At 40.0% G+C, this 23,923-nt stretch overlaps 1 protein-coding gene across 7 annotated transcripts in view; it reads left to right on the plus strand.

Moving 5' to 3' along the window:
- Nucleotides 1-303: 303 nt before the first annotated feature.
- LOC124009531 (cyclin-Y-like) overlaps nt 304-23,923 on the plus strand; it is a 49,897-nt gene continuing 26,277 nt past the window's right edge. For 5 of the 7 annotated variants that reach the window (XR_006834304.1, XM_046321393.1, XM_046321396.1 and 2 more), the window contains exon 1: nt 332-920. Coding sequence is in view for 4 of the 7 variants with exons in the window: in XM_046321393.1 (XP_046177349.1) it covers nt 767-920 (154 nt within the window). In the remaining 3 variants the exon portion in view is untranslated. The other 2 variants (XM_046321399.1, XM_046321398.1) reach the window with 2 other exon arrangements.

Below are 23,923 nucleotides of genomic sequence, written 5' to 3' on the forward strand. Positions count from 1 at the left end.
CATATCAGTGCATTCGTGAAAACCTAACCATTGTGAAAATTAGATTAGATCAAATAAACCTCAAGTAGCAAATTGGCAATTCAAATGTTTTGTTTACCAAATGCTACACTCCCTCATTGACCTCAATACAACAATTCTTATTCATTGACCTCGATTCAAAAACGCTTATTTTCGTGGACAGATTTTGAGAATAGTAAAACCTCTCGCTTCACTTCTTCCCCTCTGTTAAAAAAGGGGGCGTATTCATTACGGAAACCGTTTACCGTTTTTACAACTAAACGGAAGCACACAGAGAAAAACTAAAGTTTATATCGGACAGATTCAGGTAGCTAACTCCCCATTTCATTTCGTTTGCTTCCGTTTAAGAAACTTCTTGCAACAGAATTGGTGTAATGAATACGGCCGTGGCAAGCTGTTTATTATGTCGATTATGTTGCAAATCGTTTTGCAACTGTTTGGACTAATGATTACACCCCTGGCACGTCTGATTTAAATAACAGTCAATAGCGTTGTTAATGCGTGAGCTTGGCAGACTGTAGAAACTAAGAGGAAGGCTGGCTGCAACGGTTTACAGTGTAAAATCTGTCATTTTTCTCTGCTGAGTCTAGTCATTATCTCGTTGACTGTGCGAGGATTTATCAATGACAGTACATTTACGTGCTGGTCGCAGTGGCGGTTTCACCCTTGGTGCTCTGATCCTCCTCCCCTCTTCAGTATCAATTTGAACCGACTAATATCATTCTTCGAAGAGAGCAATATTGGAAAGATGGGAAGCACGAGCTCTTGCTGTGTGTCTTCGAGCCCGAAGCTCCGGAGAAATGCCCATTCGAGGCTGGAGTCGCACAACCCGGAGCCGGAGTTGAGTAGGGAGGATACGGGCTGCAACCTGCAGCATATCAGCGACCGAGAGAATGTCGACGGTGAAGTATTTTAGGCAGCCCATATCTTAATAATAGCCTAATGTATAATAATATTAACCTAAAGTTAAATGTGCCTGTGTGCTGGTGGTGAGTGTTTTGATAAATAACACGACTTAACCATTTTGAAGTTCACACTGGATTTTATTGCATTGGTTTGCCAAGTAGCTTATAGCGGTAACATTTATTGTAAACATTGCTTAATTTGCTTTGAATTTGGATTTATTTGAAGTATTCTTTATTTCCTTTGAGACTCTATCCAAATGCCATGCAGAAATCATTATTAAGCATATTCCACTTAGGTAGGGGTTTCTGTCCTCCCTCCCTGGCAGTGGGTCTATATTATTGACTTACAATGCTTCTAATATGACTGTTTATCTGAATGTGTGCTGTTATTACTGTACATGGGGTTAGGCAACATGGCAATCCAGTCTGCCTCTCAGTCCCATGTGACATGTTGAAATATGGGATTGTGTCCCAAATTGCACCCTATTCCCAATAAAGATCACTGCTTTTAACCAGAGCCTTATTGGTCCTGGTCAAAAGTAGTGCAATATATAAGGAATAGGGTGCCATTTGGGACGCCACCATGGTGCAACAGAGCAGACCGCATCCTCTTCATAAAGAAAGACGCCTTTGTGCTTCTCTTTGTTTTCAATTTCAGCATGAAAGACACCAATGGCGACATGGTATAGCACTCTGCCACACATGCTAACATGCATTACAATTGATCCATTCAAAGTGTCTACTAAATGGGTATAGACTATTCAAGCTGAATGTCTCATGTAGAGATGCAACTCTCTGATATTGAGTGGTCTGCTTTGCAACGTGCATGTCTGAATATCCATGATTGGCAAAGTCTGTACATTTTACATCAACCACTTTTGGCATTTTTCCCCATTTTCTCATCAGTATTTCTTGTGGATATGTCCGTTGACTGAAAAGGGGTCTGGTACTCCTTTTGGTTGTCAGGTACTGTATATATTTAGGTCACAATAATTTAAAGCCAATATTCTATGAGTTGCTGGTTCTAAAGCAGTAGAACATTTCAGGTGCTGGTACCGGTGTGTACCAGCCTAATTCAAACACTGAGTATGTCCAAGCCACTAGAACCTACAGTGGTGGATAGAGGCTGTGACTGTCTGTACAATACAGGCTCAGTGTCTAATTCTACCTTGGCTCTCCTCTTCAAGTTACTTCTGAGTGCTGGAATGGGACAACATAATCAGGTAGTGTGGGTTCAATATGCCCAGCATGTTTTTCTCAGGCAGCCTTGCATGTCTCTGGAAACATTACCAATAACTAGAGGTCGACCGATTTATGATTTTTCAACACCGATATCGATTATTGGAGGACTAAAAAAAATGCAGATTATTTTTTTACTTATATATATATATGTGTGTGTGTGTGTGTGTGTTTGTGTGTGTATTTGTAATAATGGCAATTACAACAATACTGAATGAACACTTATTTTAACTTAATATAATACATCAATAAAGTCAATTTAGTCTCAAATAAATAATTAAATGTTCAATTTGGTTTAAATACTGCAAAAACAAAGTGTTGGAGAAGAAAGTAAAAGTGCAATATGTGCCATGTAAAAAAGCTAATGTTTAAGTTCCTTGCTCAGAACATATGAAAGCTGGTGGTTCCTTTTAACATGAGTTTTCAATATTCCCAGGTAAGAAGTTTTAGGTTGTAGTTATTATAGGACTATTTCTCTCTAACATTTGTATTTCATATACCTTTGACTATTGGATGTTCTAATATATACTTTAGTATTGCCAGCCTAATCTCAGGAGTTGATAGGCTTGATGTCATAAACAGCGCCATGCTTGAAGCACAGCAAAGGGCTGCTGGCAAACGCAGTAAAGTGCTGTTTGAATGAATGATTACGAGCCTGCTGCTGCCTACCACCGCTCAGTCAGACTGTTCTATCAAATCATATAATTAAGTGTATTATAATAGTGCACAGAAATAAGAGCCTTAGGTCATTAATATGGTCAAATACGTCAATTATAATTTCAAAAACAAAACGTTAATTCTTTCAGTGAAATACGAAACTGTTCCGTATTTTATCTCATGGGTGGCACCCCTAAGTCTAAATATTGCTGTTATATTGCACAACCATCAATGTTATGTCATAATTATGTACAGTTCTGGCAAATTAATTAATTACGGAAATGGTCTTCACACAGTTCGCAATGAGCCAGGCGGCCAAAACTGCTGCATAAACCCTGACTCTGCTTGCACAGAACGCAAGGGAAGTGACACAATTTCCCTAGTTAAAATACATTCATGTTAGCAGGCAATATTAACTAAATATGCAGGTTTTAAAAAATATACTTGTGTATTGATTTTAAGAAAGGCATTGATGTTTATGGTTATGTACACATTGGTGCAACGACAGTGCTTTTTTTTGCGAATGCGAAATTAACAGACTCCGCATCGATTATATGCAACGCAGGACAAGCTAGATAACTCCACATGGTTGATGATATTACTAGTTTAATTAGTGATAATGTTGATTTGATTGTTTTTTTAAAACTAAAATACGTTTAATGCTATCTAGCACCTTACCTTGGCTCCTTGCTGCACTCACATAACAGGTAGTAAGCCTGCCACGCAGTCTCCTCGTGGAGTGCAATGTAATCGGCCATAATCTGTCCAAAAATACAGATTACCGATTGTTATGAAAACTTGAAATCGGCCCTAATTAATTGGCCATTCCGATTTATTGGTCGATCTCTACCAATAACCTCTCTGCATTTGACATTTAGCTGGAAGACTGGCGCATATCTCTCCTACAAGTACAGTACCAGTCAAGGTTTGGACACACCTACTCATTCAAGGGTTTTTCTTTATTTTTACTATTTTCTACATTATAGAGTAATGGGGAAGTCATCAACTATGAAATAACACATATGGAATCATGTAAGCATAAAAATATATTGGAGATTCTTCAAAGTAGACACCCTTTGCCTTGACAGCTTTGCACCCTCTTGGCATTCTTTCTTCCAGCTTCACCTGGAATGTTTTCCCAACAGTCTTGAAGGAGTTCCCCCATTTGCGGATGTAACGGATGTGAAACGGCTAGCTTAGTTAGCGGTGTTCGCTAAATAGCGTTTCAATCGGTTACGTCAATTGCTCTGAGACCTTGAAGTAGTAGTTCCCCTTGCTCTGCAAGAGCCGTGGCTTTTGTGGAGCGATGGGTAACAATGCTTCGAGGGTGACTGTTGTCGATGTGTGCAGAGGGTCCCTGGTTCGCGCCCGGGTATGGGCGAGGGGATGGTTTAAAATTATACTGTTACATTGATGCTGTTGACCCGGATTACTGGTTGCTGCGGAAAAAGGAGGAAGGTCAAAAGGGGGGTGAGTGTAACGGATGTGAAACGGCTAGCTTAGTTAGCAGTGTGCGCTAAATAGCGTTTCAATCGGTTACGTCACTTGCTCTGAGACCTTGAAGTAGTAGTTCCCCTTGCTCTGCAAGGGCCGCGGCTTTTGTGGAGCGATGGGTAACGATGCTTCGAGGGTGACTGTTGTCGACGTGTGCAGAGGGTCCCTGGTTCGCGCCCGGGTATGGGCAAGGGGACGGACGTAAAGTCATACTGTTACACGGAGCACTTGTTGACTGCTTTTCTTTCACTCTGCAGTCCAACTCATCCCAAACCATCTCTTTTGGGTTGTGGTTTGGTGATTGTGGAGGCCAGGTCATCTGACACAGCACTCCATCACTCTCCTTCTAGGTCAAATAACTCTTACACAGCCTGGAGGTATGTTGGGTCATTGTCCTGTTGAAAAACAAATGATAGTCCCACCAGATGGGTTGGTGTATTGCTGCAGAATGCTGTGGTAGCCATGCTGCTTAACTCTGCCTTGAATTCTAAATGCATTACAGACAGTGCCACCAGCGAAGCACCATTACACCACCTCCATGCTTCACGGTGGAAACCACACGCGCGGAGATCATATGTTCACCTACTCTGCGTCTCACAAAGACACAGTGGTTGGAACCAAATATCTCAAATTTGGACTCATCAGACCAAAGGATAGATTTCCACCAGTTTAATGTCCATTGCTCGTGTTTTTTGGCCCAATCATGTCTCTTCTTATTGGAGTCCTTTTAGTGGTGATTTCTTTGTAGCAATTCTACATAAAGGCCTGATTCACTGTCTCTTCTGAACAGTTGATGTTGAGATATCTTACTTGAGCTCTGTGACATGTTTATTTGGGCTGCAATTTCTGAGGCTGGTAACTCTAATGAGCTTATCCTCTGCAGCAGGGCCTGGGTCTTCCTTTCCTGTTGCGGTCCTCAGGAGAGCCAGTTTCATCATAGCGCTTGATGGGTTTTTGCGACTGCACTTGAAGAAACTATCAAAGTTCTGGAGATTGTCCGCATTGACTGACCTTCATATCTTAAAGTGGTGATCGACTGTGATTTCTCTTTGCTTATTTAAGCTGTTCTTGTCATAATATGGACTTGGTCTTTTACCAAATAGGGCTATCTTCTGTATACCACCCCTACCGTGTCACAGCACAACTGATTGGCTCAAACACATTAAGATGGAAAGAAATTCCACAAATTAACTTTTTAGCAAGGCACACCTGTTCATTGAAATGCATTCCAGGTAACTACCTCATGAAGCTGGTTGAGAGAATGCCAAGAGTGTGCAAAGCTGTCATCAAGGCAAAGGGTGGCTACCTTGACGAATTTCAAATATATTTTGATTTGTTTAACACTTTTTTTTGCTTACATGATTCCATACATTTTATTTCATAGTTTGGACCTCTTCACTATTTTACAATGTAGAAAATAGTAAAAATAAAGAGAAACCCATGTATGTATGTATGTATGTATGTATGTATGTATGTATGTATGTATGTATGTATGTATGTATGTATGTATGTATGTATGTATGTATGTATGTATGTATGTATGTATGTATGTATGTATGTATGTATGTATGTATGTATGTATGTATGTATGTATGTATGTATGTATGTAGAGGTTAAAGAAGAGTGAGAGTACTGGGGACTGCTCATAGTGTGATTGGAAAGGAGCGTGTAGGTGGATGTGTTGTTCAAATGCCAGCCGTAAGGCCCTGGTCAAAAGTAGTGCACTATGAACGGAATATGGATCCATTTGGGACAGAGTATGTGAGGTCAGACCGTATGAAGATGGGCTGCTGAATGTTACACTTCTTAGCGGGCAGTCTGTCGCTGTCCTACCACAGCAGCAGGCCTGAAGAGGTAGATAGGTAATGACAAATCACTGCTGAGAGAGAGAACCTGATGCCTCTATGTTGACTTATGAGAAATATAAGTCTATCACCATTACGATACTCTTGTCAAAATAGTTCTGAATCACATAAACAAACTACAACTTTAGAACCATCTATATAAGCAGTATACATTGTTTAGAAGGCTTCACTAAGCATTGAAAGTTGCAGTTTATTTAAAGTGGGATATAGTTCTGTTTGAGAAGCCTCGAGTCTGACCCAGCCAGCCTGAGTTATGTTATTTCACAATCCATGTAGGGCTTTGTGGCCTTGTCCTAATGTTATTCTCCATCTTGTGTTCTTAAGCAGAGATCATCATGGCATAACATCAAGTCTCATGCTTGCCCTGTATGGACTGATGTCTTGGGGAAAGGGAGATGCATAGTCAGTTGTACAACTGAATGCATTCATCTGAAATGTCTTCCACATTTTAACCCGGCCGCTATGAATCAGAGAGGTGGATGTTGATTAAGGCAGCCCCCCGCACGTCTTCGGCGCTCGGGGAACAGTGGGTTAACTGCCTTGCTCAGGGGCAGAACGACAGGTTTTTACCTTGTCAGCATGGGGATTAGATCCAGCGAACTGACGGTTGCTGACCCAACGCACCTACCCAGCCAGGCTACCTGCTGCTCCTTGGCTGATACTCAGTCGACTTCAGGTCGGACATGCCAGGCAGGCTGCTTTTGAAGAAATTTAGAGCAAGGCTTACTTTGGGCAGAGATGTCTTCTAGGTGCCTCTGCCTCTCTCAGGTTTGATACCCAAATGGCAACTTATTCCCTTTACAGTAGTGATACGGTGGGGGGGACCGATAGTTGCATATCCGGATATTAGTTCTGACTTTTTCCACATGTTTTACAGCCTACATTAACATAGTTTTTTTTGTCACTGGCCTACACACAATACTCCATAATGTCAAAGTGGAATTTTGTTTATTTTTATACTAATGGTGACTTTAAATCTGTTTAGAGTTTAATGACTATGATAAGAGAACTGAGGATGGATCGAGTACATTGTTGTTACTCCACAATACTAACCTAATTTGACAGTGTGAAAATGAAGCCTGTAAAAAAAAATATATTCCAGAACACACATCCTGTTTGCAACAAGGCACTGAACTAATACTGCAAAAAATGTGGCAAAGCAATTCACCTTCTGTCCTGAACACAGTGTTAAGTTTGGGACAAATTTTTAAGCGTAGTGGTGGCTGCATCATGTTATGGGTATGCTTGTAATCTTTAAGGACTGTGGAGTTGTTCAGGATTAAAAAAGAAACTGAATGGAGCTAAGCACAGAAAAAATCCTAGAGGAACACCTGCTTTCCAACCGACACTGGGAGATTAATTCACCTTTCAGCAGAACAATAACCTAAAACACAAGGCCAAATCTACACTGGAGTTGCTTACCAAGATGACAGTGAATGTTCTGGAGTGGACTAGTTAGTTTTTAGTTAAATCTGCTTGAATCTCTATGGCAAGACTTAAATGTTTTGTCTAGCAATGATCAACAACCAATTTGCCAGAACTTGAAGAAATCTGAAAAGAATAATGGGCAAATATTGTCCATTCCAGGTGTGCAAAGCTGTTAATCACTCACAGCAGTGATTATAACATGTTTTGATTCAGGGTGTATTTCATTTTCAATACATTCCTAAACATGTTTTGACTTTGTCATTATCTGCTATTGTGTGTAATTTGGGTATTTTATTAGGATCCCCATTTAGCTTTTGGGAAAGCATCAGCTACTCTTCATGTGGTCCACACAACATGAAACATGACATATTAAAGAACATTAATAGATGAGGACCGGACAAAAATATAAACGCAACATGTAAAGTGTTGGTTTCATGAGCTGAAATAAAAGATCCCAGAAATGTTCCAAACACACACAGCTTATTACTCTAAAATATTGTGCACACGTGTTTACATCCGCTATTAGTGAACATTTCTCATTTTGTCAAGATAATCCATCCACCTGACAGGTGAGACGTATCAAGAAGCAGATTTAAACAGCATGATCATTTAATGGGTGAACCTTGTGCTGGGGACCACAAAAGGCCACTCTAAAATGTGCAGTTTTGTCACAACACAATGCCACACATGCCATGTTTTGAGGGAGTGTGCAATTGGCATGCTGACTGCAGGGAAGTCCACCAGAGCTGGTGCTGGAAAATGTAATCTTAATTTCCACCTCCAATGTCAGTTGAGAGAATTTGGCAGTACGGCCTCAACCGCAGACCACGTAACCACGCCAGCCCAGGACGTCCATTTTGTTTTTTTTACTGTTGGATCATTTGAGACCAGCCACCTGGACAGCTGATGAAACTGGGATTGCACAACCAAAGAATTTCTGCACAAACTGTCAGATACCATCTCAGGGAAGCTTATCTGTGTGCTCATTGTCCTTACCAGGGTCTTGACGTGACTTCAATTCGGTGTCATAATCTACTTCAGTAGGCAAATGCACACCTTCGATGGCACTGGGACGCTGGAGAAGTTTGCCCTTCACGGTTGAATCCCGGTTTCAGTTGTACCGGGCAGATTGCGGACATCATGCATGACATTGTGTTGGCTGGTGGTTTTCTGAACAGAGTGCCCCATGGTTGGGTTATGGTATGGGCATGTATAAGCTACACACAATGAACACAATTGCTATTTATTGGTGTCCATTTTGAATGCACAGAGATACTGTGACGAGATCCTGAGGCCCATTGTCGTGACTTTCATCCACTGCAATCACTTCATGTTTCAGCATAATGCACGAGGCAAATGGTGGTCATTCCAGATACTGACTGGTCTTCTGATCCACCCCCCCTACTTTTAAAAAAAGTTCTGTGACCAACCGATGCATATCTGCATACCCAGTCATGTGAAATGCATAGACTAGTGCCTAATGAATTTGATTTCAATTGACTCATTTCCTTTTAAGGACTCAGTAAAATCTTTGACATTTGCGTTTTACTTTTTTTGTTCAGTGTACATCAATTTAAAAACAGCACCGACGGGTGAGACATGTTTAATCCATTTTGAATTCAGGCTGTAACACGACTGTGGAATTAGTCAAGGGGTATGAATACTTTTTGAAGGCACTGTATATCGTATTGTTTTGACTATCGCAATATTATTTGGCCGTACCTGCACCAAAACTCCAGTATTTTTCCTTCACAGCTTGTAACTTTTTGAGCGACCAACCAAATTCACATAGAATGACATATCTAACATTTCTAAGAAGCTGTAGATGTGTTCTCTGTGCACTATTTCTATGCATCCCATTAAGTTGGTGCCTATTTTACTTTCGGTTTTGTACACCAGCTGAAAATGCAATGTCATTGGTTATCTATATGGTACAATGATTCACTACACAATATTTCTTGTCTTGTTTTGTCACAACCAGAAATTAGTCAACCCTTTAGAAAACAACAGGAAATGGTGGAGCGATTTCTGCGTATCGCATATTTTAATAGGGAGCCAATTTTGTTTTCAGCTTTTTACTGATCAAAATCTTGTTCCTCTGCAGCAGACATGGTGAGCAATATATTTGGAACATCAAATCGCAATACATATGACATCGTGATAATCGCAGTACATGTCTCCTCATTACCTGAGTAAAGAAGAATACCAAGTGTTGAATACCGAAGAGTCTGTCCTATATTCCAGGAAACATCCTTGACTAAATTAAATGTCTTTCTGCAGTTAAAATTGAGAGGGCGGGAGAGGTCTCACACAAAGCTTACTGTGTTCCTGAATCTTACCATAGTTCATTCTGCAGACTAGGGTGCAAGGCAGCATCCACTGATGCTCTTATTTCGGTTTATGGATGCAGTGAGTCTATCCTCACTGACCAAACATGCTGGGTGCTCATTACTTGGGTGTAAATTAGGTTGAGTAATATCATCTTGAATGGGGAAAATAACTTCTGTAGCCTTTTGTGGGCGATCTATAGCTCAAGTCCTCCCCTTTTTGTATTTGTGACTGCAGTGGCTAGATCCCATTCATGGCACTAATTATTTGGGCACTGCATTGATTATATGGTCAGAAACTGTCCCTCTAAAGAAGAGGTTATGAATCTGCACGAGTTCATTGCCCTATTGTTCTCCCCCATGTGAGTAGCATGTTCATTGTACATGTAGTAGTCAACTGGAAGTAAGATGCAGCATGAATTAGAAATAATGTTCTCCTCAACTGTCTGTTCTCCTGTTGGCGCACCGATTTTAGTGTCTTCAGAAATAATTCATACCCATTTGACTTATTCCACATTTTGTTGTGTTACAGCCTGAATTAAACTAATTACACTGAACAAAAATATAAACATGACATACAATAATTTTACTGAGTTACAGTTCATATAAGGAAATCAGTCAATTGAAATGAATGAATTGGGCCCTAATCTATGGATTTTACATGACTTGGAATACAGATACCTTAAAAAAAAGTTTTTAAAGTAGCGCCATGGATCAGAGAACCAATCCAGAAATTGCTGGATATTGGCGGGAACTGGAACACGCTTTTGTACACGATGATCCAGTGCATCCCAAAACATGTTCAATTGTTGAGTATGCAGGCCATAGAAGAACTGAGACATTTTTAGCTTCCAGGAATTGTGTACAGATTCTTGCTACATGGGGCCACTACATTATCATTCTGAAACATGAGGTGATGGCGGCGGATTAATGGCAGGACAATGGGCCTCAGGATCTCGTCACGGTATCTCTTTGCATTCAAATTGCAATCGATACAATGCAATTGTGTTCATTGTCTGCAGCTTATGCCTGCCCATAACATAACCACTCTGCCACCATGGGGCACTCTGTTCACAACTTTGAGCTCAACCACTCAACGCCATACACGCTATCTGCCCAGTTTTATTTTTTATTTATTTAACCTTTATTTAACCAGGAAGGGCTCATTGAGATTAAAATCTCTTTTTCAAGAGCGCCCTGGCCAAGATGGGCAGCACCAAGTCATTACAAACAAATTACAGACAGACAACATGAAACTACAAGTAATCTAGTAAAAACCTTTGAATTCACGAGTATAAAACAGAAAATTAAAAACATTAACAGGTCAGGGAATCAGCCTCAATCCTTCATCAGTGATTTCAAAACACCTATCGGGACAAATTCTTCCAGTTTTAAAAGTATTTTGTAAGGTGTTCCAAGACGATGGCGCGGCGTAGATAAAAGCCCTTTTACCAAATTTGTAACAGTTAGCAGGATAAAGTCCAGCGAACGAAGAGTACCCACCACATTTCTGAACAATAAAAATGCACAAATAAAAAGGTAGTAAACTCAAAATGGCTTTGTAAATAAAAGCATACCAGTGACTGAGCCTACCAGTGACTAGAGAAGGCCAGCCAACCCTGGTATACAAAGTACAGTGGTGCGTAAGGGTTTTGCAGTTTAAAATAAATCTCAAAGTGCCATGGTAAAGAGTGTCAATTGATCTCAAACACTGAGCGGAAGCATTCATATATAACATTTCCCCATAGCCTAGTAAAGGCATAAATGAAGCTGATACTATCCTCCTTCTGGCTTCAAAAGAAAACCGGCCTTATTCCTAAAATAAAATCTCAATTTCAGCTTCAATTCTTTTGTAAGTTGTTGAATATGCAATTTAAAAGTGAGGCCGTCATCAATTAAAACTCCAAGATATTTGAGGTTACAACTTCAATCTCCTTGCCCTGACATGTAGTAATAGGTGAAAGGTTCAGATGTCTATTTCTTGCATTAGAAAGCACCATTAGTTTAGTTTTGTCAGTATTGAGGATAAGCTTCAATTGACACAAGGTATGTTGAACAGTATAAAAAGCAGTTTGCATGTTCTGGAAAGCTTTTGTAAGAGACAAGGCACAACAGTAAATAACAGTATCATCAGCATAAAAATGAAGTTGTGCATTTTCAACATTTGTCTTATTCACTTTTTTTATATAAATGATTAAGAGAGGACCAAGTACAGAGCCTTTGGGCACACCATTCAAGACAGACAATTTAACAGACATAAGCCCTTCAAATTGAGTGCACTGAGTTCTATCAGGCAGATAGTTAGCAAACCATGCGACTGCATGCTCCGAAAGACCTACACTCGACAATCTCTGCCTTAGTATAGCATGATCAACTGTATCAAAAGCCTTAGAGATCAATAAAAGGTGAGACACAGTGCTGTTTTTTGTCAATGGCTTCAGTGATATCATTTAAAACCTTCATGGCTGCTGTAATTGTGCTATGCTTCTTCCTGAAGCCCGATTGGTACATTGAAAAAATAGTTTGTTTTTATTTACTATTTTAGCTGTTCACTTACAAGAGTTTCAAGTATTTTTGCCAGGGGTGACAGCTTTGAGATTGGCCTATAATTATTTCAGAGTTAGCTCTCCCCCTTTTAAAAGTGGTAGGACATGCTGATTTCCAGATCTTTGGAATTTCATTACATTCCAGGGTTAGATTGAACAGAGATGTAAGTGGTTAAGCTTTGAAATCAGATGCCAGATTTAAAAAGCAGGGATCCAAAAGATCAGGACCTGCAGGCTTTCTCTGATCTAAGGATTTCAGGGCTTTATGTACCACCTGCACTGAGAATGGCAAAAAGCTCAATGTTTGACCAGCTCTCACTGGTTCATCCACACAGGGTTGAACAGAGACCGAGGACACAGTCAAACAGCCTACCAGATGATACAAAGTGCTCATTGAAACAATTCAGCATTTCAGTTTTGTCATATACAGCAACCGAGTCCTTCAAAACACATGACGGTAATTCATTAACATTACTGTTACCAGACAGACTTAATAGCCTTCCAAACCTTTCTAGGGTCATTCAGGTTATCAGTGGTAACAGACATAAAATATTCAGACTTGGCCTTCCTGAGAAGAATAGAACACTTGTTTCGTAACTGCCTAAAAATAAGCCAATCAGCATCAGAACATGATTTCCTTGCTTTAGCCCAGGCTAGATTACGGTCGTGAATAATACAAGACAGCTCAGAAGAAAACCATGGATTATCCCGCCCTTTAACCCCGAACCTGCGGAATGGGGCATGTTTGTTTACTATTTGGGAAAAACCATCATGAAAGAATTTCCAGGCAGTTTCCACATCAGGAATAAGCTCAATCTTGCTCCAGTCAAAATAAAACAAATCATGAAAGAAAGCCTGCTCATTAAAACACTTCAAATTTCTCTTACGAATAAAACCTGGGTTTGTCTTTGGAACCTTAGTATTTGTAACAGCAACAACAGCACAATGGTCACTTAAATCATTACAAAAAACACCAACCGCAGAATATTTATGTGGAACATTTGCCAATATCAAATCAATCAGGGTAGATTTATCTGGGCATTTAAGATTTGGGTGAGTTAATCAACTGGGTAAGATTAATAGAATTACAAAACATTTGTAAATCATCAGACACCGGCTATAACCAACACCAGTTGAGATCACCAATCAAGATCATTTTGCTGGAAAGAAGTTTAGACATACAGTGCGTCAAAGAAGAAAATGCATCACCGAGAGCAGAGGGGGGGGGGGGGTCTGTAACAGCCAATCACAGTTATAGAGAGCAGAGGGGGGGTCTGTAACAGCCAATCACAGTTATAGAGAGGCCCTTTGAAACTTCAATATTCAAAGCAAGAAATTCCAACTGTTTACAAATAGTTTCAGACTTTGCCAAACTTACACTTTTAGTTTTTACATATATATAGCCACACCCCCACCATACTTAACCCGATCAGTGCGATAAACATTGTAACCACTTACAAAAACAGACTTGCTGAGCCAGGTTTCAGAACACAATTACATCAGCATCAGTTGATTTTAGCCCAAATCCTAACCCCATACTTTTTTTTTTCATTTAAATAAAAAATACCAAAACCAGATCTTAATTTAAAATCAGAGGGGGTTTGGAGACATTGCGTATCAGGGCCAGGGTTAGGTAACACGTTACCTGATATCAACAAAAGAATAAGTAGGCACCTCTGTTTAATAACCTTGCACAAATTCTACAAGTGAATTTCCAGACAATACAAAACAGTCATTTAAAACCATTAGACTTTGGTTGTGACACATTCGTACTGTTCACATCATGCCACAAATACATCAGCACTTGGACGAGTGGACCGAGTGAAAAAGAGCAATTTCCTGCAGACAAAATGTCCAATGGACAGGAGAGCACATTGTCAGATGTACTCACCCAGCGACAATGTTCATTTTCTCCAGAGTTCAGTAAAGTCAGTGCACAAAGCAATACCACAAACTGTCATTTTCTCGGACAAAAATAATAAAAATATTAGAGGCCAACGAAGGTAAGGGGAGAGAGGGACAGCGTGTATGTATGAGTCTGAATGTGAGTGTTTGCGCGTGTGAGTAGATTGGGTGTTGGGGCCAATAGAGAGAACGTTGAGATTGTTGAGCTGCCACTGACAGCCAGGCGAAGAGCAAAAAGGAGCAGCTTGGACAAGACACTCCACAGACGAAGGAGGAACTCAGGCCAGCCAGAGATCGGTTTACTTTGGTAAACTTCAAGTAATGAAGTGCCGAGTTGAGGAGGACCCGTGATCTTTACACTTGCAAAAATAAAATAGTTTGCACTACACAACAACGAAGTTACGCAACCATAAATAAATAGGTTATTAGTAGGTTAAAATGTACTAGTCACAGACAAACGACTTGACATGCTGCCATCTTGGATTTTTAAGTTGTTACCGAGGATAGTGCAGTTGAAACCAGGAGTCAGCCGTGAAGAGCACACTTCTCCAGCATGCCAGTGGCCAACGAAGGTGAGCCTTTGCCCACTGAAGTCAGTTACGACGCCGAACTGCAGTCAGGTCAAGACCCTGGTGAGGATGATGAGCACACAGATGATCTTCCCTGAGACGGTTTCTGACAGTTTCATCAGCTGTCCAGGTGGCTGGTCTGAGACAATCCCGCAGGGGAAGAAGCTGGATGTGGAGGTCCTGGTCTGGCGTGGTTACATGTGGTCTGCGGTTGTGAGGCTGGTTGGATGTACTGCCAAATTATCTTATACGATGTTGGAGGTGGCTTATGGTAGACATGAAATTGTCTGGCAACAGCTCTGGTGGAAATTCCTGCAGTCAGCATTCCAATTGCACACCCTCAACTTGAGACATCTTTGGCATTGTGTTGTAACAAAACGGCAGATTTTGATGTCCTTTTTTGTCCCCAGCACAAGGTGCACCTGTGTACTTGTGATGTTTATTCAGCTTCTGTCAGGTGGATGGAATACCTTGGCAAAGGAGAAATGCTAGCTAACCGGGTAGTAAACTAATTTGTGCACAATATTTGAGGGAAGCTTTTTGTATGTATGGAACATTTCTGGAATCTTTCAGCTCATGAAACATGGGACCAACACTTTATGTTGCGTTTTATATTTTCCGTTCAGTGTGTTTAGAAATTGTTGCAAATTTCTTAAATTAAATATCTCATTTACATAAGTATTCACATGTTAGAATCACATTTGGCAGTAATTACAGCTATTACTCTTTCTGGGTAAGTGTCTAAGAGCTTTACATACCAGGATTGTACAACATTTGCACAATATTTTTAATCTCCTTCAAGCACTGTCAAGTTGGTTGTTGATGATTGCTATACAGCCATTTTCAAGTCATGCCATAGATTTTCAAGCAGATTTATGTCAAAAATGAATGTTTCTGAGTGGCCTAGAGACAATGTCATCTTGGTAAGCAACTCCAGTGTATGTTAGGCCTTGTTAGTCCTTTTAGGTGATTGTGCTGCTGAAAGGGGAATTTTTCTCCCAGTGTCTATTGGAAAGCAGGCTGAACCAGGTTTTCCTCTAGGGTTTCTGCGCTTAAACTGAATAGAGCTATCTTTATAGAAGGAAAAACTCTCTAGTCCTTTGCCGAAGACAAGCATACCAATAACACGATGCCGTCGCCACCATGCTTGAAAATATGAAGTGGTACTCGGTGATGTGTTGTTGGATTTGCCCCAAACATAACACTTTGTATTCAGGTCAAAGTTAATTTCTTTGCACATGTTTTGCTAATTTACTTTAGTCCCTTATAGCAAACAGTATGCGTGTTTTGGAATATTTTTATTCTGTACAGGCTTCCTAATTTTCACTCTGCCATTTAAGTTAGTATTGTGGAGTCAGTACAGTGTTGGGTCATCTTCAGTTTTCTTCTAACACAGCCATTAAACTATTTTTATTTACTTTTTATGTCGCCGTTGGCCTCCTAGTGAATTTTCTGAGCAGTTTCCTTCGTCACCGGCAACTGAGTTAGGTAGGACACCTTGTATCATTGTAGTCTGGGTGTATTGATAAACCATCCAAAGTGTAATTAATAACTTCACCATGCTCATAGCAATATTCAATTACCCATCTACCAATAGGTGCCCTTTGTAAGGCATTGGAACACCTCCCTGGTCTTTGTGGTTTAATCTGTTTTGAAATTCATTGCTCGACTGAAGGACCTTACAGGTAATTAATTACATGTGGGGTACAGCAATAAGGTAGTCATTCACAAATCCTGTTAAACACTGCTATTGCGCACAGTGACTCCATGCAACTTATTATGAGACATGTTAAGCAAATGTTTACTCCTAAACTTATTTAGGCTTGCCATTACTAAGGGGTTGAATACTTATTGATTCAAGACATTTAAGCTTTTAATTTTGTATTAACTTGTAATTTTGTGTGTGTAGGCCAGTGACTCAATTTAATCCATTTTAAGTCTGGGCTGTAACACAACAAATGTGGACAAAGTCGAGGGGTGTGAGTACTTTTCTGAAGGCACTGTACATGTACATCACTGCCCATCTCAAATACAGTTGAATTATCCGATATAAGATGGTGCTTACTGCTCATGCCTTGAGGCAAATGTCTTGTGATGCGTCTACCTTGTCTCAGACCACATCACAAGCTGTGTGTGTGTGTGTCAGGCCTATTGAGAAGTTTAAATTTAGACTGATGTGAAGCTGTTAAGGTAGTCTGAAAACCCCCTGTTCCTTCAACTGTATGACACGCTGTTCTTTTCCACCACTTTGAACTCCATTTCTCCACTCCTTTTCTGTCTGCATGCACTGGTCTCGTCTGTAATTATGCAAATGAGAGAGTTTGAAATAAGCTCAGACGCTGTCATATTTCCTTTTAATACCCCAAGTTGTACTTAAATGCGATTGGACTTAAATGGGCATGTTTATCCCCTATGGTGCTCCTTCACCTCTGCTCTAATATTATCCTCCCGTCCTCACCCCTACAACCGTCTCTTCAGTTCCATTCACACCACACAATGACCCCCCCCGGCCCCCTTTCATCAGCTGCTCCTCAGCTGCTCAAAGCATCCTGGCATAATAAACAGCATGTACAAATAGATTCGCTGGCTGGTTAGATTGTCCCCGTCATCCTTTTCATTCTCCATGAGCCACACCAGTAGGATGCATAATAATAACCAATAAACACAGGTCTTTGAAGCTCACATGTCCTCCTGTGGTTTTGGGAAAATATGTGAAAGCTCAAACAAAATTGTAGTTTTGATGAGGGGGGGGGACCTTTTTTATAAACCAATCATCTCTCATTGATATACCTGGAATTAGTTAGTCCTTACTAGAGGTTGACCGATTAATCGGCATGGCTGATTTATTTTATTTTTAATTAGGGCCGATGTTAACTTGAGAAATCAGCCTTTTTGGACGCCAACTATGGCCGGTTACATTCCACAAGGAAACTAAGTGGCGGGCTTGACCACCTGTTACGTGAGTGCAGCAAGGAGCCATGGTAAGTTGCTAACTAGCATTAAACTTATCTTATAAAAACACTCAATCTTCACATAATCACTCATTAACTACACAACTAGCTTGACCTGCGTTGCATACAATCAATGCTGTGCCTGTTAATTTATCATCGAATCAGTCTACTTCACCAAAAGGGTGATTTCACAAAAGCACAATCGTTGCACGAATGCACCTAACCATAAACATCAATGCCTTTCTTAAAATCAATACACAAGTATATTTTTTTAAACCTGCATATTTAGTTACAAGAAATTAATGTTAGCAGGCAATATTAACTAGGGAAAGAGTCAGGGTATATGCAACAGTTTGGGCCGCATGGCTCGTTGGTGTGAAGACCATTTCTTCCGAAAAAAGATTTTTAATTAATTTTACATAATTATGATGTAACATTGAAGGTTGTGCAATGTAACGGCAATATTTAGACTTAGGGTTGCCACCCGTTCGATAAAATACAGAATGGCCCGTATTTCACTGAAAGAATAAACATTTTGTTTTCGTAATGATAGTTTCCGTATTTGACCATATTAATGACCTAAGGCTTGTATTTCTGTGTGTTTTTATTGTAATTAAGTCTATGATTTGATCGAGCAGTCTGACTGAGCGGTGGTAGGCAGCAGCAGGCTTGTAAGCATTCATTCAAACTTTACTGTGTCAAGCCTATCAACTCCCGAGATTAGGCTGACAATACTAAAGTGCCTATAAGAACATCCAATAGTCAAAGGCATATGAAATACAAATGGTATAGAGAGAAATAGTCGACGTGTCATAATTCCTACAACTACAACCTAAAACGTCTTAACTGGGAATATTGAACCACCAGCTTTCATATGTTCTGAGCAAGGAACTTAAGTTAGTTTTTTTTTTTTTTTACATGGCACATACTGCTCTTTTACTTTCTTCTCCATCACTGTGTGTTTCATTATTTATTTGAGACAGAAATAGATTTTATTTAAGTTCAAATAAGTGTTCATTCAGTATTGTTATTTTAATACCCAGAGTTGTACTGTAAATGTATTTTATCGGTATTGGCTTTTTTTGGTCCTCCAATAATTGGTATCGGTGTTGAAAAATCATAATCGGTCAACCTCTAGTCCTTACCCATTGAGGAGATCTGTCTAAAAATAATAAATGATGACATCTTGTGGAATGGAGAGCAGTTAAATTCCCACTGTTATGGTCTCGCCCTTTACTGCTAATGAATCATTTCAAGCAGATTAAGCCTTTTCATGCATACTAGAGGTGTGTGATTGAGTAATTGACTGTGTTATTTACTCCCATCTTTGAGCATCTCATCACTTTAATAACCCCTTTTTAGAAGCATCAGTCTCATTGGTCTTAAATAATGTGCTCTGAGGAAATCATTTACTGATTACTGATTTTCACTGCTCATTGATTTGTAGTCAAGTGTCAAGTGATATTATACAAATCTGAGTTGACATACCTGTGTGATGTTGGGTAAGATTCTTGGAATCTTTATTCAGAGAAATGGTCTTCTCAGGGCAACTCTGAAGCAATCCGTTACATACCGTGCATTCGGGAAAGTGTTCAGACTCCTTGACTTTTTCCATATTTTGTTATGTTACAGCCTTATTCTAAAATGTATTAAATAGTTTGTTTCCCTCATCAATCTACACACAATACCCCATAATGACAAAGCAACAACAAAAAAACATCACATTTATATAAGTATTCAGACCCTTTACTCCAGTACTTTGTTTAAGCACCTATTGGCAGTCTTTTTGGGCATGACGCTACAAACTTGGCACACCTGTATTTGAGTTTCTTACATTTTTCTCATCAGATCTTCTCAGCCTCTGTCAGGTTGGACTGGGAGCGTTGCTGCACAGCTTTTTTCAGGTCTCTCCAGAGATGTTCTATCGGGTTCAAGTCCGGGCTCTGGCTGGGCCACTCAAGGACATTCAGAGACTTGTCCCGAAGACACTCCTGCGTTGTCTTGGCTGTGTGCTTTGGGTTGTTGTCCTGTTGGAATATGAACCTTCACCCCAGTCTGATAACCTGCTTCAGAGCGCTCAGGACTTCATCAAGGATCTCGCTGTACTTTTCTCTGTTCGTCTTTCCCTCGATCCTGACTACTCTCCCAGTCCCTGTCGCTGAAAAACTTCTCTACAATATTGGTGGAGTGCTGCAGAGATGTGAGATGTGAGAACCTTCCAGAAGGACAACCATCTCCACAGAGGAACTCTGGAGCTCTTTCAGAGTGATCCCCGGGTTCTTGGTCACCTTCCTGACCAAGGCCCTTCCCAACCCTTGGCCGGTTGGCTAGCTCTAGGAAGAGTCTTGGTGGTTCCAAACTTCTTCCATTTAAGACTGGAGGCCATTGTGTTCTTGGGAACATTCAATGCTTTTTTTCGTACCCTTGCCAAGATCTGTGCCTCGCCACAATCCTGTCTTGGAGCTTTCTGGACAATTCCTTCGACCTCATGGCTTGGTTTTTGCTCTGACATGTGCTGTCTCCTGTGGGACTGTTTTATATAGATGTGTGTGTGCCTTTCCAAATCATGTCTAATCAATTTAATTGACCACAGGACTCCAAGTTGTAGAATCATCTCAAGGATGATCAATGGAAACAAGTGCACCTGAGCTCAATTTCAAGTCTCATAGCTAAGGGTCTGAATACTTATGTAAGGAAGGTATTTAAGTCTTTATTTTTAATACATTTGCAAAATTAAGAATAACCTGTTTCCACTTTGGATTTATGGGGTATTGTGTGTAGATTCTTGATTATTTGTTTATCCACTTTAGAATACGGCTGTAACGTAACAAATAGTGGTAAAAGTCAAAGGGTCTGAATACTTTCCAAACTCACTATCTGTTCACATATACCCATAGTATTATACTGAGGTAGTGTACAAAAGCACCGCCAGATCACACATTCAGTAGTCTTGAGTCCCAGCATTTCCCTGATTTATCCTTTTCATTTAGGGGATTTCATTGATACTGTACCTCTTCAAGTAGAGCCCACATTGATCTGAGAGACATTGATTGGGACATTGATTATGCCTCCCTTCTGCAGGGGAATTTGCTCCAGGTCCCCTGGGTTGAACTAGGTGTTTGTCCCAAATGGCACATTATTTCCTAATACAGCGCACTACTTTTGGCCAGGGCCAATAGGGCTCTGGTCTAAAGTAGTGCACTATATAGATGATAGGGTGCTATTTGGGAGGCGGCCCCACGCCATTCTCCAGGTAATTTGATTTAACTCTTTCTTTATTCAGGGGAACCCATTGAGACCAGTGTCTCATTTACAATGGTACCTTGAGGACAACAATGCAACAAATTGTAATGTTCAATAAAAATAAAATTAACTACAAATGACAGAATCATCACTAAAGCTTCAAACACCACAAATACAATTATTCACATTTAATCCAAACAGTTGCAATTCTCATTTAAATTCACTCAACATTAAAGTCCTAAACTGCCCTAAAGGCAGTTAACCATCTCTGTGAATGGGTTTGGTATCTCATATTTGAACAGTGACGTGAGGTAGATCAGAAGCTTGTGCAGTAGAAAGGGTGTACAGTAACAAAGGGTTAATGAAGTGATCTACGGGACTTTAAAGAGGACAAGCCAACCTTTTGATACACGATGCTGTGTTGTATTAAAACGGTCACCTGCGATAAAGTGAAGGGTGCTATTGTACAATTCATCAAAAGGTTTAAGAATAGTGGCTGCCGCATTCTGAGAAATTGTGTCACCAGAGTCAAGAACTGGCAGTAAAGTTGACTGTACAATCTGCATCCTGCTGTTTAGGGAGAGGCATGATCTATTTCTATAAAATAAGCCTACTTTAAATATCAGCTTAACTAGCTCATCTGTATGTTGTTGTTTATTTTAAATACTGTCCAATCCAAAAGTCCAGATATTTATAGGTGGAAACCTGCTCGATGAAAGAACCATCCAATGCACAAATGTGTAAGCCAGCTGAAATAATATTTTTTTTGAGAATTAGAAAACTGTATACATTGACTTTTTCCAGCATTAAGTACCAATTTGAAATCAACAAGGACTTTCTGCAATGTAACAAAATAGCCTGGTCAGCTATAGGGGCAATGGTGTACATACTGTACACTGTACGTGTCATCTTTATTTGACTGCTACAGCTTTTTGCAGATAAATAATATTGTTCTATGTAAAAGCGGACAGGCCCCAAAATTGACCCCTGTGGGACACCTTTAGAAAGATTGCGGTAACTTGACTTGACACCATCAGAAAGCACACATTGTGTCCAGTCGGACAGATACTGTAGTTCCGAAACCACTTGCAAGATGCCTGGTCGAGTCCCATTTCAGACAACCTTAGGGGATGGTCGACAGTATCCGAGGCCTTGGATAGGTCTGTAAATATGGCAGCACAGTGTTTCCTGTCATTGAAGCAATTTAGTATATCATTTAAGACTAGCGTAGCTGCTGAAATGATGCCATGTCCAGTTTATAAACCAGACTGGTATAATTTGAAGTTAAAGTTCTTAGCTGAGAGTTTGCCAGTGATTTTTATCATAGGTTGATGTACAGCCAAGATTTGATCACTTTCCAGAATTTAGCTGGATTTCCACCACTCAGATGCACAATTCAAAAGTTATGTTGACTTTGCAAAATGTAACTTGTAGCCTTGGAATGATTCATGTCAAATGTCACGAATCATTCCAAGGCTACAGCTGCAGGATTTCAGATCAGATTGAGTCTAACACAAACATGCCATGATCAGTAGGTAACCCTGTATATGCTATAGCCATGTGGTTTGAGATGGAATAGATACAAGATTGCTGAGAACTGTGCCATTTGGTCTATGATTCGGAAGCCAGGCCAGTGGAAAAAATGCCATATTATAGCTAGGGTTGCAAAGGGTCTGAAACTTTCTCTAATTTTTCCGAAAATGTTACATGGGAAGTTAAGCCCTGGAATTTGGGGGATTTTTTTTTTTTTTTTTTTTTTTTTGTGGGATACAAATAAGGCAATTCTAGGCTTGTGGCATATTTTGGTTAAACTATCCCCAATTCAATGGAATTGCAACCCTCTGCATGCACAGTGCATTCTTCCATCACATGTACAGCTGATTCTCAAGATTTTGCACACGAATGAGCTGCTATTGAGCCCAAACTACTACACTGTCTGAGCCAAGGACTACATGCTTTCTGGTAAGTTTTGATTAAAATACTGGGTGGGGTGAATATATTTTATGACATGCATGATTTTTTTTTGTTAACTAGTAAATAGTAGCCAACAGCAAAGTGTGTTTTTAAATCATATCTAACGTGTTAAAAATTTCTGCTAGTTAGTTTTTGCTACCATGTGGATTTTAGCTTGCTTGAGCCTACTGAGTGTTTCCATACATGTTTCATTTAAAAACATTTTTCTTACAGAGGAGTTGTTTAATCTAATTGCTTAACTATTTATCTGTACATGGAATTGTTTTGTTTTTTCTTTACAGGAATATGCCACGGGCACTATTGAATGTGTGGAGACATTTCACTGCAGCTAATATAGAAGGAAAAGCTGTGTACATTTGCAAATACTGTGCAAAATCATATGTGAAGAATGCAGCAAAGATGCAGAATCATCTGACCAGTGCATAAAAGTCCCTTAGTGCGCACAACAACCAACCTCTGACAAAAGTCCCTCTACTTCTAATCGAGGTTAAAATGATGAACCAGTCACCTTATCGGTAGCAACAGCTCATGGTCCTCCTGGAATCAGAAGTTTTTCCTTGACTCAATGGAGGAACGTAGTCGGAGGAATGCTGATGAATGTCTTGCTCGAGCTGTGTATGCAACTGGGTTCACCTCTGATACTCACAGGCAATGTGTATTGGAAGAGATTTCTGAATGTTCTTTGCCCAGCATACACCCCTCCAACCAGACCTGCTTTATCTACTCATTTGCTGGATGCAGAGTTCAACAGAGTTCAAGTGAAAGTCAAGCAAAGCAGACTGTATTGCAATCATCTCTGATG

The sequence above is a fragment of the Oncorhynchus gorbuscha genome, linkage group LG22 (assembly GCF_021184085.1).
Source record: "Oncorhynchus gorbuscha isolate QuinsamMale2020 ecotype Even-year linkage group LG22, OgorEven_v1.0, whole genome shotgun sequence".
Classification (NCBI taxonomy): domain Eukaryota; kingdom Metazoa; phylum Chordata; class Actinopteri; order Salmoniformes; family Salmonidae; genus Oncorhynchus; species Oncorhynchus gorbuscha.